The sequence below is a fragment of the Diorhabda sublineata genome, chromosome 9 (assembly GCF_026230105.1).
Source record: "Diorhabda sublineata isolate icDioSubl1.1 chromosome 9, icDioSubl1.1, whole genome shotgun sequence".
Lineage (NCBI taxonomy): Eukaryota > Metazoa > Arthropoda > Insecta > Coleoptera > Chrysomelidae > Diorhabda > Diorhabda sublineata.
The window spans coordinates 25,122,192-25,140,925 of record NC_079482.1 but is presented as its reverse complement, the minus strand read 5'-3'; the positions used below and the strand labels follow the sequence as shown (position 1 = coordinate 25,140,925).

Below are 18,734 nucleotides of genomic sequence, written 5' to 3'. Positions count from 1 at the left end.
AACAAAACATACTTCCCATAAGTGACAGTAATGGTGATTTCACATAGCAGTATTAAAATTTCCGCGGTCCAAACAAAACAAACTTTGATTACGGTTAACTCTCAAGGGCGAATAAATGATTAAAAACCTATTTAAATTGAAAAAAAAAACTTGAATTTCATCTTAAATTGAGCGTTAAATGCTCAAGTTTCCAAATTGAAAGGTTTGTGCTAACTGTAAATCATACTTTTACCAACTAAACCGTATTGTTGTGGGTAGAATAAAAAATCGTATTAAAGTTGGTATTCTTTTACGAAAAGTGTTATAATGTACCAAAATATTTGTATAAGATTTTTTTGAACTATGCTATAACTCACCAACTCATATTTATACAAGTTTCTTTTAAAGTAGAGCCATCTAATACATTTTCTGGTCTCTTCAGCCTCGTATACGACTCGAAGGACCAGTAAGTGTGAAACATGGTGTTGTAGTAGTAGAGTGTTTTTCCAAGTAATTATAAAATGATTAGGATAGGGTAAGTAAATAAAAGACGTGATTCTAGTAGATAAAATATAATGGATTCTTTTATATATATAATGTATATTTACCTATAATAATTATAACTCTTCATATAGTGCAAGGTGCACAGTTACACATCCCAGTATAGCCAACTTTAAAATTATAAATGATTAGATCATAAACGATTAACATTAGATTTATATAATTTAATGGATATTCTTCAACATATACACTTTTTTTTTCTATATAAATGTTACTATATGTATACACAGACGGACTGTTAACAATAATAACATATAAAACTTTCAAAAATTACATACACAGGACGATGCATACGAAAACGGCGTTTCTATTCCCACTGCAAATTCCATAAGTACATTTAGGAATAGAGCGCCTGCTACGGAAGAAATTGGGACACTAAATAAATAAATGCTCTATAAAAATCTCTCATAAATATATATTTTATATAAAGATATTATTTATTAAAAAAAAAAGAGTTAAAATAACTGTTTCCAACAGATTTTACTATGTACAATGTACGGAGTCGCTGATAAACCTCGTAGGTAAAATTTTCGCATTCTCTGTTTCGCAATATAAAATAAAATTTCTCGATAATTCGAAAATTAGTAGCACTGATAATTTAGTAGAGCCAATAAATCTTGGGTCGTCTTAAATAGGCCTATACAAGTTAGTAGAATGGACAATCTTCCAAAATCTGAACCCATAAGAATATAAAAACTTTTTTCGAGGTCAACACATCGACTTGTCGAATCAAACGCAAATATATTCATTTCCAAACATCTAATTCACGGAATGTTACATTAAAATTCAAAGTAGCTATCAAAATAAAGCATTAAAAATACAATTCATACTTTTAGGTTCATCTGGGGCATTATTCTTTATTTTTAATGGTATCAAAGTCGCTTTAGTTGATTTATTTTTTCCTTTAGCCAAAAACTGTGACTTTGAACACTTTTTGTTGACAATTGACACAGAACAACAGGTGCTATTGACAACTGGTACAGAACAATAACTTTTGACTGTAAAAAGTTCAGTAGTAATTAAATCATCAACATGCACTAATGATTTGCTTTAAAATCATTACCAATTACTAATAAATGAGACGGATGGGTCAAATAATCTATAAAGAATGAATTCTAATTTAAAATTATGATAATACTGCACTTAATTCAATGTTTAAAATTATTCTTAAACAAATTATCCTTCAAAATCGAGCTACAACGTTTGACCGAAACCTTTCTTCGAAGCAACTCTCTTTATATGTGCAAAATATATCAATTTTCTACCTTAAGCATTCTCTTTACTCAAGACCATTGAGGTTGTCTATTAATGTACATTATCCAACCAAAAATTGTGTTTTATATGGAGCAATAGCTAGTGATAACCAGTACAAAACAACTGTTGTTGACAGCTGGCACAGAAAAACGACTGGAATTGACAACTGACACAGAACTGTTGTTATTGATTAGTTGTTAGATAGTTATTTTTTATATATAACTATTACATGAAATTAACGATTATCAATGGCTGGTACTGATCAACAGTTGTTGACAGCTGATACGATAATTGCTAGTATAAAACAGGGACTGATAGTGATAACTGACACAGAACGATTGCTATTGACAATTGGCATGGAATAGTTACAGTTGACAGTTGACGTAGAACAAGAGCTATTGATTATTGTTATCAACCGTTGACACAACCATAGATAAACCAAAATTTTAGTTAACACTACATCAATTTTAGTTGGAAAACATTAAAAAGGGAATAAATTTTAACACATCCTAGACTTGATCATAGAATAACAAAATGAAATAAGAACTTTATTACCACCTCGAGTTGGCTTTTTTTGTTGTACTTGACTCAAAATAAGAAAAAAGACACATCTACACATTAATAAATAAATAAATTAACAAGGATATTTAAAATATACATAAAATAAACGATAATAAATCTTTCCAACGCAAAAAATCGATGATTTTAGTGCAACAATCAGTGAATATGGTAGGAATTATTGTAATAATAATCGATTTAAGACTTCTGTGTACTATCACAACGAACGTAACACTTTTCGACGAACTAACACGAAAATATTTCACCATATTTCGTGTAGATCGTAGGGAAAATATAGTATACAACACGTGAAGAAAATACGATATTTCATTATTCGTATGAAATTTCACATTTTGTTTACGTGTTGTAAACAATATTATTTCTATGTTCGATACAAACATTGCACTATTAATTGACAGAATCGTGATAATCGAGGGGCGTATCGTTTGGGTAAAAACGTTTTTTGATTGTAGGTGATGTTTTACGATAAAATAGCTTGCATACAACTTGAAGGACTATATCCGAAATATTTAAAATCGATCATCAACTGAATGATACAACTCCTCGAATATAACTAATAACCAGTCCGTTCTGTATATACGAATCGACTTTTCCAGTCACTTTCACTTAAATTTCATCTAGATAATAATTTAAATATTGCCAACAGCATTACATAATTAAATATGTACACTATGACTGGAATTCATCCCTTTTGATAGGTCATCGGGACCGTAAACTAACGATGGGTAAAAATTACGCCCCTTCGACAAAAAATTAAGGGTCGTATATTTGCCTATTGTTAGTTTTCAATCTACTATAGCCATTCATCATCACATCATAATCTATATGTATCGGTGGTATCGATTATAACGCCTTTCCTTGGATCTTTCAATGTAAAAAAATATAATAAAAAATATAAAATAAGATCCGTTAAGGAGGAATTTACACGCTGTATAATAATATCACGTTCGTTGAAACCAAAAAATTGGAATCCAATTACCAAAATTATTCATATTCAAAATTGTCTTACTAATTTAGTGAGAGCCGTATATCGGCAGTTGACGTGTTTGACGAACTAAATCTGATTAATTAAAATTATTTTAAAAAATGTTTCAAAATTAACGCATATTTTTTAAAATTGAAAAATTGACCATACAAAATTGCTACATTATTTCTTAATATACGCGGTATATTCAAAAAGTATGCATTATTTTGAGTTAATTTCGCAGGACACTGTATGTTCATGGGTAATTTGGAAAAAAAATTATTAGTTTGAAGTGAATATTATTATACTGCGCAATGAACGTTAGTCGAGACCATCGAGTTATTAGCACCACACCAATTACGGGAGACATGTATAAAAAAATACCAAAACATGACGCTTTGGTCCTCTATAATTAAACTTCATTATTAAAAAGCCCTGTTTAATAATACTTAAGAATCGCGGAGAGAGGTTACGAGTTTGGAAGTTTTACGAAAGATAGTGGTAGAACTTTATGTCAAAACTTTCATCAAATGTCAATTTAAAATTATATATAAAAGAACTACAGTTAAGAATTTGTAACAATTATTTGAACAGGGAAAATTTTTATTATCAAAAATATATTCGTATCGCCTATTTTTTCAATTAAAATGTTTGTTTTCATTATAATAATTACTATTGCTGACAGCTGGCACATAACAAGAGTATCTGGTGACGGATGACACAAACAAGAGTCGCTAGTGACAGCTGATATATAATAATAGTTGCTGGTGACAGATGACACATCACAAGAGCTGCAGGTGACAGCTGACACACAATAACAACTTTTATTGACAATTGGCAGTGAACGACAATCATAGATAAACTAAAACATTCATTTAATATGAATTTTAGTGGTATCTATGTAATTAGCACAAAAATAGGAACGAGGGTTTGTAGTACATCAATACTAATAAAATTATAGTTTAAATTATAGAAAAACGGATAAAAAGCGACAAAACTATAATAATAAAAAAAAAGGATGAAATTGATCGAGGAAATATATTCTTTTTTAAAGCAGTTTCACATAAATATTCCATTTTCTATTGTTGATTTCAAATACTTTACATCGTCGAGGTTATCCATTAATGAAAAAATATAATTTAAAATAACCATATGAGTTCATTACTGTGACGTAGAATAACAGCTACTGACAGCCGTCATAGAACAAGCGCTGCTAATGACACTTGACATAGAACTGAAACTGTTATTGACATCTGATACAAAACAATTGTTATTGGCACTGGATACAGAACAACTTTTATTGACAGTTGACATAGAAAAACTGCAGTCAACGCTAATCATAGATAAACCATAATTAACAAAAAACAAAAAAGGAAAATTTGATACGTGAATTAATCTTAGTGTTTTATGAATTATAAATAATAAATATACTTTTATCAATGACTTTTCATGAGACACTTATTTTAAAAAATGGTTTAGAAAACGAAAACTAGTAAAAGTGGAATATTTTGATTTAAAACGTTCAATGTTTAAAAAAAACCTTCAAAATAAGGAAGAAAAATTGTAATTAAAAAGTTTGCTTATAACCTAACCCAAAAAAATAGGCAGATCAAGGAAAATTATTGCAAAATTTTACACCATCACATAGTAAACGATATAAAATTTGTTTCATATACCGGGCGATCAAATAAAGTAGGTAAACAGCCATTTATCGAAACCCGCTCAACTCACGTCCATTCTGTAAAAATATCAGCAAAAAAATGACCATAAGAAATTATTCTCAGCTTCATAAAATATCCGCTATGTGGCGCAACAACAATTAATATTATTAAACAAATTAGAAAATATTTCAGGCAATTTCTCTTGCAATAATTTTTACTGAATGAATCTAAGTAAAACGGTTTGTGATATACAGCAATCATGGTTCCAATCAGATAATAACCCTCTATCGAAATTACGTAAATTATTTACCGCTACCACTTCCTTTCGAACGCTTCCCACCTCGTTTAAATTTCTACAGACGCGCGCGTCTCCTTTCAAATCGACGTTTATAAAAACGACGCGATCATTAGAGATATGGCGATTCCGGCGACGAGTACTAACATTGCGTACACGTAAGTGCAGTACTCCTCGGTAAAACTAACCCTATGCCGAATGGAATGATAGAGAGAACGGTGTTTGTTAATTGAAGGGCTACCTGCTGTTGGTACCGTCTTCGACGGCGTACCGCCCCCTACTGGTTCCACCGAAGTAGTCGTAAAGGTAACCGGAGGTGATGCCGGACCTGGTAATTCACCAGTAGACGTTAAACGGACGGGGCAAATGCGAGCCGTGTAATCGGTACCTGGTTCCAATTCCTCGATTGCGCATTTAGTTTCAGAACATTTCGATACCTGTAATACAGACATGCTATTATATATTTAAAAAAAATTATATACCCGGTTTAAAATCATAATAAAAACACGAATTTGGTAAGGTTAGGATTCATATGTTGGTTATTACTTCCGATTTTAACATACAGTAGATTGCTGAAGTAAATTCAATCTTATTTAATTGAAGGTTAAGTTAACCTAACCTAATCGAAGGTAAAGTGAATTTAACCTAGAAAATCGTTTTTTTTTTTCGGAAAGTACAAACAAAAATGAACAATTTAATTACCATTGAATATCATAATTTGAACGATTTTTTCCAATTATTGAAAAAAATTTAGGTTAGGTTATGATTCCCTTTCTTCATATTTTCCTCGTTACGTTAATAATATGGATTCTACCACCTCGAAAACGCTAATTATGATCCTAAACAGGACGGATACGTAAGTATAACCAAAAAAGATCTTACCTGTTTATAAACTTGTTCTTTCACCCTCGCCAGTTGCACCCTGTATATTATCGAATCCGTAAAGGTATTTCTGGCCGGCGACCATTCGAGCGAACAACTCCTCTCGTCAACTTCCACGACTTTCGGTATTTTCAATGAGGCAGGTGGCGCTAGGCTCGTACCGAATTCGTAGTATTCTGAAAATTCACCTACGCCCGCATCGTTCGTGGCGTTTATCCTGAATCTGTACGTTGTCGATTCGTGCAGTTTATTCACTTTGCACGTTAGAGCCGTACCTTTATATACACAATTATAACCACCTGATCGGGGATTCTCCATTTCTATACAGTATTGGGTGTATTCGGTGTTTTTACCCTCGCCCCATTTTAGTTTGACGTAATTGTGGCCCACTCCCAAGCATTCCAATCTACAAAAACCGTTCATTCATTATAAGGAATTGAAAAGCAAAGTCGTTCAAAAAGAATTTTGGCTCTAGTTCGAACCCAAATGAATATACGTGATTTGACTATTTAGTAATAAACGTTCCAATATTTCACGGCCTTCCTTGATCATTTTATATTAACGAAACACTTGCATATGTCTCACCAAACACTTTTACCTCTTTACAATTAGATTCATTTAGAATTTTGATTGTTTTAAAACCCTTTTCTGGACCTTCCAACCGGATATCTACCAGCGACTACCACCTCAGGAAAGTTATCCACAATTGGACAATCTTCCAGGTGCCTCTGACTTCTAAACAAGTTTTTTCCATTATAGTAAATCTTAGGATAAGTAAAGCTACCTCAAACTTTGTTTCGTTTGTTTAAAAGCTTATTTTCAACTAATTTTCCTTCGAGTCGGATAGTACCATCGACTTATCTCTGGTCTTTCGAACCGGAAATATTCCATCGACTTATCTCTGGTCCTTCGAGCCGGATATGTACCAGCGATTTATGTCTGGTCTTTCGAGCCGGATATGTGCCAGTGATCTATGGCAGGACTCGAAGGATCAGACAGTTTTATTATTAATATCAGCCAAATGAAAAGTAAGAAAAAAAATCTGGATCTTATTTTAATTAATTTTATTACTAATATACGATAAAAAAACATTCGAGTGACAATTTTTGGTTATTTTTTTCAATGGTAGTAGAAGGATCAAAGTATGCAACTGTCATGTCGATGTTTAGAGATGTATAAGAACCAATGGAGGCAAATAAAAACAAGACTATTATATATACGAGGAGAAGTCGAGAATAATACGTGTTTAGGTTTGTCAAGGTGTGTTTAATGAGTATTTATTAGTGAAAAAGGGTTGGAAATTAGAGAAAACAATATACAAGGTACGTCAGCGTCGTTTCCACCATTAGAAGTGGATTTTCTGTATACGGAAGGATTAAAATACAAACAAGAGAGTAGAATTTGCACGAAATGTGTAAAAGTGTAAAAGATGACAAACGTTGGATCCGACAACAATAATTTTTTTTACCTCAGATAATTACTTACCTAGGCGCTGAAGGAGGTAACCTCAAAGTGGCAGCTTTCAAAGGCGAAGAATAAGGACCAGAAGAAACATCGTTTACAGCTTGAATTTTTATTTTATAAATAGTTTCAGGTTGTAAACCTTCTATTGTGTATTCGTTAACAGCGCCTTCTGTAGTTATCGTTCTATCGCCAATTTCAATGTTGTAATGTGTAATAGGACTTCCATTCTAAAAAACCAACGAAAAATTGATAAATATTCATAAATTATATATACAAACAATATGGCGATATTGGCGCCATTTTGGAAACGTTTTTACAACTCTTCTTTTCATAATAGACTCACCATAGGAATTTGTTATTTTATTATTTTGGTTTATCCTCCAAATTTGATACAAATTCTTCTCAACAAATGATAAAAAGAGGATTAACTAAATAATGAAAATGAACAATCGCATATTTCAAATCAGGTAATTTTCTAAATACCCTTTTATTTTCTACATACACCTCGTGTAATGCATCCAATCGTTTTTGTTTGTGTTCGGAAAATGTCAATGTCAAATTGACAACGTCAAATAAACGTGTAGTGGTAGGTTATTGTCTGCTTCTTTTTTTTCCATTATTTTCTGTTGATATTCAAAATTGAAATTTAACAAACTAATTCTTTGTGACTCTTGCCTAAACTTGTCAATGTCAAATGACTGTGCGGTGTTAGGTTATTGTCTGCTTCTTTTTTTTAGTATCTTGTTCTTTTTCATTATTTTTTAGGTACACCTCGTATATTGTTGATTTTCAATTTTTCTTGATTTTAGGGTGTTGGTAATGAGACTTACCTCATTGGGTGTGTTCCAATAAAGTGTGATGGAGGTAGGAGTGGAAATGGATTTCAATGTATTGACGGCAGATGGTGATGCAGGTGGTGTCAACGTCGTCGCTATTTGAGAATATCCACTGAAACCGGCGCTATTGCCGGCTTGTACTCGAAAACAATAGGAATGGAAGGGTTGCAAGCCTTTTACGTCGTAATTCAAGTGGATTCCTTGATATATACTCGAGAATGAGTCTTCGTTCATACTTTGACTCATTTCTAACCTAAAAAATTGTTTTAATACGTTAAAATTATTCTATTTCGTACATGGAATAGAATATATATAAAAAAAAATGAATTTAATTTTACAAATTTTTGGAAAAAATTGAAAACAAAATGCCAATTACAATTTTTTTTTGTATTTTTCTCTATAACTATGCGAATATTTTTTATTAATCGAAAATTTTTAAAAAATTACATCTCTAGGGGGTCAAAATCAATTATGATCAATTTTCGTTTTAAATTTTGGGTTTAAATTATTTATTTATTATGTTTTTTAATAATTATTAAAAATGCTGAGGAAAATTGTTAAACATAAAGTAAATTTTCAATTTTTATCGATTTTTTCTTTAAAAACTAGACGAATATTTTCAATTACTCGATGAATTACAAGAAATGACTACTAGAAGGGGTCAAAATTAATCGTGATTTATTTAAATATAAAATCTGTAGTAAAAATATTTCTAATATGCGCATATTAAGAATTTTATTCTATTTTTTCAATAAAATATGCTGTTAAGTTTTAGTTTTAAAAATTTTGATGAAAATTATAAAACAAAATGTAAATTTTCGATTTCATTCAAACTTGTTTGTCAACTTTTCCACAATTAGTATACAAATATTTTCAATTACTTCATATAATTTTGAAAAAATGACCCTTTCTAGCAGTCAAAATCAATGGCAATTTATTTCAGTTTTAAATGGGTACCAAAAACAATGTTAATTTGCTCTGAATCAAAATTTTATTGTATTTTTTTCAAGAAACAATATTTTGAAAAAATTGTGTTACAAAATGCCAATTTCATATAAAAATATTTCTAATTTGCTAAAATTCATAATTTTAAGGCATTTTTTAATAAAATGAGCGGGTAGATTTGATATTTTTTTAGTTTCAAAAATATACAAAAAAATGCCAATTTCCAATTTTTTCTACATTTTCCTTATGTAGTATGCAAATATATTCAATTACTTGATCAATTTTGAAAGAAATGACCCCACGAATGGTCATAATTAAACGCAATTTTGAATTTGGAGTAAAAATACTTATAATATCGCTTATATTGAAAATTTCATTGCCTTTTTACAAAAAATGAGGGGGGGTATATCAAATTTGTAATTATATACATACTTATATTCACTAATAGGGGCACCGTTGCATTTAGGCTCCGTCCATTCGACGTACGCTTGGAAAGGACTCTTGCATACCACTTGGGGCGTTTCGGGTGTAGAAGGAGGCGCAGCGCCACTAGTTACATTCAACGGTTCCGACCAAACTCCGGATCCCACTCGATTGACGGCTCTCACTTGGAAAACGTAATCACAGCCCGGACTCAAATTTCTAACACTACATTCTGTTACTTTGGTAGTATGTAAAATACTTTTACTACCGTCCGGAGATGTCATTTCGATTTCGTATTGTAGAATCGGCGCGCCGCCATTATCGTCCGGTTCAACCTATAAAACAAACGTTTCGATATCGTCTGACCAATATTCGATTAACCCCTTAATTTACTCACCCATCGAATGGTCACCGAATTGGCTAAAGGTTTTCCGAACATTTTAAGTTGGGAACACTGACCGGGTCGTACAGCGTCTGTAGTCACTGTGCAGATTTCAGAAAAATTGCTAACACCACCGGCACTAACACAATTCACCCTGACTTGATAAGTAGTTCCCGGTGTTAGCTTATCACAGACTGTTTCAGTTTCCAAGCCCTGATAGATTATTTGGAAATCACTACCTGAGCTTATTTCTAAATTATACCTAGAAAAATCGGTTTTATATAAAAATTAGGTTACATAGAAACGTAAAAATCGATTGCATATAATTATTAGATTTTCATTGAAAATCGAAAATTTTCAAAGGTCAATAAATAGTTTCAGTATCTTCCTTCTCAATCGCAATCACTCAATATAAAAAATAATAGATGTATTCAAAACAAAATGTTACATCAATAGTTGATCAGCTAAATCGATTTATTCTTCAGCTAAACTAAAATATTTGTGCGCTGAAATTGATGATTGTTTAGTTAAACTGAATTATTGATTAGCTAACATGAATAACTGGTATATTGAATATTTGATGAACTAATATCAATCACAGGTTAGTTAAAAAATCGATAATTGGTTAGCTAAACTTGACTACTGACAAGATTAAATGATTTATAAGCTTAAATTAATGATTTTAAAGAACGAAGTTAGTTAAAATCAATCACAGGTTAGTTAAAATTAATAATTAGTTAGCTAAACTTGACTACTGACAAGAATAAATGATTTATAAACTTAAATGAATGATTTTAAAGAACGAAGTTAGTTAAAATCAATCACAGGTTAGTTAAAATCGATAATTGGTTAGCTAAACTTGACTACTGACAAGATTAAATGATTTATAAGCTTAAATGAATGATTTTAAAGAACGAAGTTAGTTAAAATCAATCACAGGTTAGTTAAAATTAATAATTGGTTAGCTAAACTTGACTACTGGCAAGATTAAGTGATTTATAAGCTTAAATTAATGATTTTAAAGAGCGAAGTTAGTTAAAATCAATCACAGGTTAGTTAAAATTAATAATTGGTTAGCTAAACTTGACTACTGACAAGAATAAATGATTTATAAGCTTAAATGAATGATTTTAAAGAACGAAGTTAGTTAAAATCAATCACAGGTTAGTTAAAATCGATAATTGGTTAGCTAAACTTGACTACTGACAAGATTAAATGATTTATAAGCTTAAATTAATGATTTTAAAGAACGAAGTTAGTTAAAATCAATCACAGATTAGTTAAAATTAATAATTGGTTAGCTAAACTTGACTACTGACAAGAATAAATGATTTATAAACTTAAATGAATGATTTTAAAGAACGAAGTTAGTTAAAATCAATCACAGGTTAGTTAAAATCGATAATTGGTTAGCTAAACTTGACTACTGACAAGATTAAATGATTTATAAGCTTAAATGAATGATTTTAAAGAACGAAGTTAGTTAAAATCAATCACAGGTTAGTTAAAATTAATAATTGGTTAGCTAAACTTGACTACTGACAAGAATAAATGATTTATAAACTTAAATGAATGATTTTAAAGAACGAAGTTAGTTAAAATCAATCACAGGTTAGTTAAAATCGATAATTGGTTAGCTAAACTTGACTACTGACAAGATTAAGTGATTTATAAGCTTAAATTAATGATTTTAAAGAGCGAAGTTAGTTAAAATCAATCACAGGTTAGTTAAAATCGATAATTGGTTAGCTAAACTTGACTACTGACAAGATTAAATGATTTATAAGCTTAAATTAATGATTTTAAAGAACGAAGTTAGTTAAAATCAATCACAGGTTAGTTAAAATCGATAATTGGTTAGCTAAACTTGACTACTGACAAGAATAAATGATTTATAAGCTTAAATGAATGATTTTAAAGAACGAAGTTAGTTAAAATCAATCACAGGTTAGTTAAAATCGATAATTGGTTAGCTAAACTTGACTATTGACAAGATTAAATGATTTATAAGCTTAAATTAATGATTTTAAAGAACGAAGTTAGTTAAAATCAATCACAAGTTAGTTAAAATTAATAATTGGTTAGCTAAACTTGACTACTGGCAAGATTAAGTGATTTATAAGCTTAAATTAATGATTTTAAAGAGCGAAGTTAGTTAAAATCAATCACAGGTTAGTTAAAATTAATAATTAGTTAGCTAAACTTGACTACTGACAAGAATAAATGATTTATAAACTTAAATGAATGATTTTAAAGAACGAAGTTAGTTAAAATCAATCACAGGTTAGTTAAAATCGATAATTGGTTAGCTAAACTTGACTACTGACAAGATTAAATGATTTATAAGCTTAAATTAATGATTTTAAAGAACGAAGTTAGTTAAAATCAATCACAGGTTAGTTAAAATTAATAATTGGTTAGCTAAACTTGACTACTGACAAGAATAAATGATTTATAAACTTAAATGAATGATTTTAAAGAACGAAGTTAGTTAAAATCAATCACAGGTTAGTTAAAATCGATAATTGGTTAGCTAAACTTGACTACTGACAAGATTAAATGATTTATAAGCTTAAATGAATGATTTTAAAGAACGAAGTTAGTTAAAATCAATCACAGGTTAGTTAAAATTAATAATTGGTTAGCTAAACTTGACTACTGGCAAGATTAAGTGATTTATAAGCTTAAATTAATGATTTTAAAGAGCGAAGTTAGTTAAAATCAATCACAGGTTAGTTAAAATCGATAATTGGTTAGCTAAACTTGACTACTGACAAGATTAAATGATTTATAAGCTTAAATTAATGATTTTAAAGAACGAAGTTAGTTAAAATCAATCACAGGTTAGTTAAAATTAATAATTGGTTAGCTAAACTTGACTACTGACAAGAATAAATGATTTATAAGCTTAAATGAATGATTTTAAAGAACGAAGTTAGTTAAAATCAATCACAGGTTAGTTAAAATCGATAATTGGTTAGCTAAACTTGACTGCTGACAAGATTAAATAATTTATAAGCTTAAATTAATGATTTTAAAGAACGAAGTTAGTTAAAATCAATCACAGGTTAGTTAAAATTAATAATTGGTTAGCTAATTCCAATGAATGAATAGCTAAAATGATTTATAAGTTCAAATGAATTATATTTACTATGTAATATGAACGTTTGGTTAAGTAAAGATAACTACAGTTCAGTTAAAATGGATAATTGGTGTTAAGGCTTCAGTGAACGATTTTACCAAATAAAATTAATATTTAGTTAGTTGAAATCCATCACAGGTTAGTTAAAATGAATAATTGGTCAGCTAAACCGAATGAATGAATAGTTAAAATGATTTATAAGTTTAAATGGATGATTTTACCAAACAAAATAAATATTACGTTAGTTAAAATCAATCACAGTTTAGTTAAAGTAAATAATTGGTTGGCTAAATTCAACGGATGAATAATTAAGATGATTTATAAGCTCAAATGAGTTATGTTACTGTGTAAAATAATTGTTTGTTGAAGTAAAGACAATTACAGTTCAGTTAAAATGAATAATTGATTAGCTAAACCGAATAAATGATTTTATCAAATAAAATTAATATTTAGTTAGCTAAAATCGATCAAAGGTTAATTAAAATGGACAATTGATCGGCTAAACTCGATAACTAAAATGAGCTTCAATGGAAATTAATGATTGGATGGTTGAAATCAATTACAAGTTAGCTAAAATGCAGAATTGGATGGCTAAAGTGAACGATTGGTCAATTTAAACCAATTAACGTCCAGCTAAAACAAATTGTGGAATACTGAAGCTAATTATTATCCAGGTAAATTATTGTTCGGTTGAAATGAACTATTGATCAGCTATAACGAATAATTGGTCAGTTAAAATGCATATTTGATTGGAATAATAACGATCAACATAATGTTTTGGAAATTGTTACTTACTGAGTTATTACAGATCTTCCGGTCTTTTCGCCCGGCTCCCATTTCAATTTAAAAGAATGTGCGTGTACTTTTCCTTTGATTATAGGTCTAGTCGGCCTGGCGGGTCTATCGGGCAACGTACTGAAGACTACTTCGTCTGACCAAGGCGATGTCCCACCCTCATTTTTCGCCCTCAATCTAAAATTAATTCGGGGATACATTCATCAAATATAATTATCGATATTTTATATCAAAATATTTACCTAAAAGAATAGTTGGTGCATTCTTTTAGTCCCCTACAGATGTGTTGAGTATCGCTACCTAAATAAACGTTCAGATAACCGTATTCCGTTTCGACGTCGTTCATCTGCAAAATGAATTCGTCGTCTTTCGGTCGACGTTGCCAAATTATATGTAATGATTGAATATTAGCCTCGCGCAACGTTGGCGGCGACGGTTGTGAAGGTGGATTGTCATTGGTACTATACGCTATACAGTCAGAATATAAACTTTTTCCTACTTCATTAAGAGCTGCTAACCTATCAACAAACGATATATATATATATAAACGTATCAAAATGGACGAAAAGGTGGACAAAACTGTTGGTTAAACACAGTGTATTATCACGCGAGGAATGTCCATAACATGGACCGTGAAGCCGGTCCTGTTTGAGTATTACAAACTTTTTTTTACATGTTTTTATTGACTTTTGTTTTTTATAGAATCGATTTCTAGAAAGGCCTTTTTATCAGTTTGTTTACTTTCTAAAATCGAATTATCGAGAAATTATTTTTGTATAAATAATCGCTTGTTTTTTAGCGAAAAAAATCAGTGAATAATTGAATGTTCTGATGTGCTATAATATAATAAAAGAAATATAAAAAGGAACCGACAAATTCGAATAAATTATTCAAGTTGTTGAATAGTTAAGTATTAGTGAATAATTACTATAAAGAGCGAGTAGTTTTGTGTTAAGTATGTAAGAAATACCGTGTGTATAAAGTCACTCCACCGCATAAAAATAATATAAATCAATTAAACATGAAACATTTAAAATAAAAAAATTACTTTGTTTAAAATAAAAATGATACACCGAACTTTTTGACAACACCTCGTAAAATATCTAGTTTTTAATTCGAAATAAAGAAAATCGACGAAAATTAATGATTCACGTTGTTTTTTTTTTATTCATAATCATTTTTCTCAGTGTAGCGATTCCGGCTTGTGGTCAAATGACGCGTGACGTTTTTGTGAGGTTAAGTTAAGTGAAGTTATTTACCTGAAAGTATAAAGTGTTGCTGGAAGCAATTTTTGTAACGTGTGCGTTTTACTTCTACCCCTGTAGAATTCCACAAATTCTCCTCCTTTGCCCGCATCATATTCCAAGATGTAGTACTGTATATGTGCGCCATTATCGTTAACGGCGTTCCAACGCAATTGCAACGAATGTTTGGTTCGACTTAGGAGTTTCGGCGGTTGAGGTTGGTCAGGTTCACAAGGTGGAGTGTTGAATTTTACCGGATCGGTTGCCGAGCCTTGGAGTTCATCCAAATGCACCTTGGAAATAATTTTAAAAAATAATGTATATTCCGTATTTAACGTAGCACAATTTTAGATCGGAAAAATTGGTTTGTATCCAACGTATTTGTGAAATTTTTAATTGAAATATTTACGTTTGATACGCATTAGTTCGTTACGTGTCGTTTTCGAACATAAACGAGTGAATTATAAATGCCGCAGACTTTCAAAAGTTAGGTTAGTTTCCACATAACTAGATCTGTGCAAAGATAGAAAATTGGGACGTAGCTTATTAATGATAAACATTTGGTCGTTTAAAACAATACTCAAGCAAAAATAATTGGAATATTGAGCTCAAATTTTAGAGGGGCGTTCCTAAAGGATCATTATATTAATGTAAAAAATCAGGATGTTGCTTATTGTCGCGATAATAGAAATACGAGGTTTTAAATTTGTTCAAATAATAATGGAAAACATAAGTTGGTTTAAATAATTCCTCAGGCCAAAATATTTGGAATATTGAGCTCAAATTTTAGAGGAGCGTTCCTAAAGGATCATTATATTAAAGTGAAAAATCAGGATGTTGCTTATGGTCGCGATAATAGATATACGAGGTTTTAAATTAGTTCAAATAATAATGGAATACATAAGCTGGTTTAAATAATTCCTCAGGCCAAAATAATTCGGATATTGAGCTCAAATTTTAGAGAAACGTTCCTAAAGGATCATTATATTAAAGTAAAAAATCAGGATGTTGCTTATGGTCGCGATAATAGATATACGAGGTTTTAAATTTATTCAAATAATAATGAAAAACATAAATTGGTTTAAATAATTTTTCAGGCCAAAATAATTGGAATATTGAGCTCAAATTTTAGAGGAGCGTTCCTAAAGGATCATTATATTAAAGTGAAAAATCAGGATGTTGCTTATTGTCGCGATAATAGAAATACGAGGTTTTAAATTTAATCAAATAATAATGGAAAACATAAGTTGGTTTAAATAATTCCTCAGGCCAAAATATTTGGAATATTGAGCTCAAATTTTAGAGGAGCGTTCCTAAAGGATCATTATATTAAAGTGAAAAATCAGAATGTTGCTTATGGTCGCGATAATAGATATACGAGGTTTTAAATTTGTTCAAATAATAATGAAAAACATAAGCTGGTTTAAATAATTCCTCAGGCCAAAATAATTCGGATATTGAGCTCAAATTTTAGAGAAACGTTCCTAAAGGATCATTATATTAAAGTAAAAAATCAGGATGTTGCTTATGGTCGCGATAATAGATATACGAGGTTTTAAATTTATTCGAATAATAATGAAAAACATAAATTGGTTTAAATAATTTTTCAGGCCAAAATAATTGGAATATTGAGCTCAAATTTTAGAGGAGCGTTCCTAAAGGATCATTATATTAAAGTGAAAAATCAGAATGTTGCTTATGGTCGTGATAATAGATATACGAGGTTTTAAATTTGTTCAAATAATAATGAAAAACATAAGCTGGTTTAAATAATTCCTCAGGCCAAAATATTTGGAATATTGAGCTCAAATTTTAGAGAAACGTTCCTAAAGGATCATTATATTAAAGTAAAAAATCAGAATGTTGCTTATGGTCGCGATAATAGATATACGAGGTTTTAAATTAGTTCAAATAATAATGGAATACATAAGCTGGTTTAAATAATTCCTCTGGTCAAAATAATTGGAATATTGAGCTCAAATTTTAGAGCAGCGTTCTTAAAGGATCATTATATTAATGTAAAAAAGCAGGATGTTGCTTATGGTCGCGATAATAGATATACGAGGTTTTAAATTTATTCAAATAATAATGAAAAACATAAATTGGTTTGAATAATTTTTCAGGCCAAAATAATTGGAATATTGAGCTCAAATTTTAGAGGATCGTTTCTGAAGTAAAGAAAAACTCAGGACGTACCTTAGGATCTCGATATTCGAAGTAAGAGGTTGTAATTTTGTTCAAATAATAATGAGAATCTCAGGCTAAAATAATTGAAATGTTGAGCTCAAATTCTGAAGAAATTTTCTCAAAGAATATACGTATTTTTGAGAGGAATGAATGTTATTATTGTAAATGTGAATAATTATAGTTACACAGTGGTGGTTTGAATGGTATAATCAAAGTTTCCTGATTAAATGAAGACGTACAACTAGTAAACACAAGGTATGCAAGTAGGCCATCAACCATAAAATAATATAAATATCTGTTATGAAATTACAACAAATTATAGTACTTCTAGTAGTTCTCAATTATTCGTTTTTAAGGACTGCACATAGGGGAAAACGGCGCCGTTATCAACCATTTAGGAAACTATGTAATTTCAAATAAAAATTCGTTCTTTTCTGAACTCAAATATAACTTATAATCGAGAAAATATATAGTTAGAACTAAAAAAAAATTGATAATTACAAAAACGCTAACAAGATTAACGAGTGTTTATAGCTACTAGAATTTAAACAGCTAAAAAGTGTCTGATAATAGTGTGTTGAAATATTAACTAGTACACAACTAGACTAAATATTTATATAGCCAAAATATAAAATTATTTCGCAACCAGTTGTGGACTGTTTATTTTGAAAAGGTATAAAATATACATTTTTCAATGAAACACTTGTACCAAAATTGTTCCAAACAAATTACAATATACGAGAATAGTCCCAGAAGTACTTGGCATGACCAAGAGATGGCGGTAGTTGTATTAGAAATTACAACATGTATACAGCAAATGTTTCAAATTGACTATTTTCAGGAAATTGACGATTCTAATTAAGAAAATTGTTTCGAACTTATTGAACACCGCGAACGTGCGACTTGAGACGATTTTTTCGTTCACGAGTGGATTTAATAAGAGGGATTTTAATTTTTCGAACTTATATAACCCAATTTCACTTTTATCGTCAATTTCCGCAAAGGAAAAAGTCTTTTCTTTGATGAAAAACAAATGACGAGACAAAAGAAACAAAGCTTCATTGAATTCGATAAAAAATTCACTTTAATTTAAATATTGAGTGTAAAGATGATGTTCCCTAGATCAGTAGAGATACTAATT

General features: G+C 30.1%; 1 protein-coding gene across 3 annotated transcripts in view; it reads right to left on the bottom strand.

The window, feature by feature from the left end:
• Positions 1-535: 535 nt before the first annotated feature.
• Positions 536-18,734, bottom strand: part of LOC130448750 (fibronectin type-III domain-containing protein 3A) — a 108,767-nt gene continuing 90,568 nt past the window's right edge. For all 3 annotated transcript variants that reach the window (XM_056786248.1, XM_056786249.1, XM_056786250.1), the window contains 9 exons: positions 15,422-15,699; positions 14,405-14,680; positions 14,163-14,339; positions 10,241-10,487; positions 9,853-10,178; positions 8,470-8,728; positions 7,661-7,866; positions 6,176-6,581; positions 536-5,730 (listed from right to left, as the gene is read on the bottom strand). In XM_056786248.1, coding sequence (XP_056642226.1) covers positions 5,386-5,730; positions 6,176-6,581; positions 7,661-7,866; positions 8,470-8,728; positions 9,853-10,178; positions 10,241-10,487; positions 14,163-14,339; positions 14,405-14,680; positions 15,422-15,699 — 2,520 coding nt within the window. In that variant the 3' untranslated portion in view covers positions 536-5,385. The remainder of the gene's footprint in view (positions 5,731-6,175; positions 6,582-7,660; positions 7,867-8,469; positions 8,729-9,852; positions 10,179-10,240; positions 10,488-14,162; positions 14,340-14,404; positions 14,681-15,421; positions 15,700-18,734) is intronic.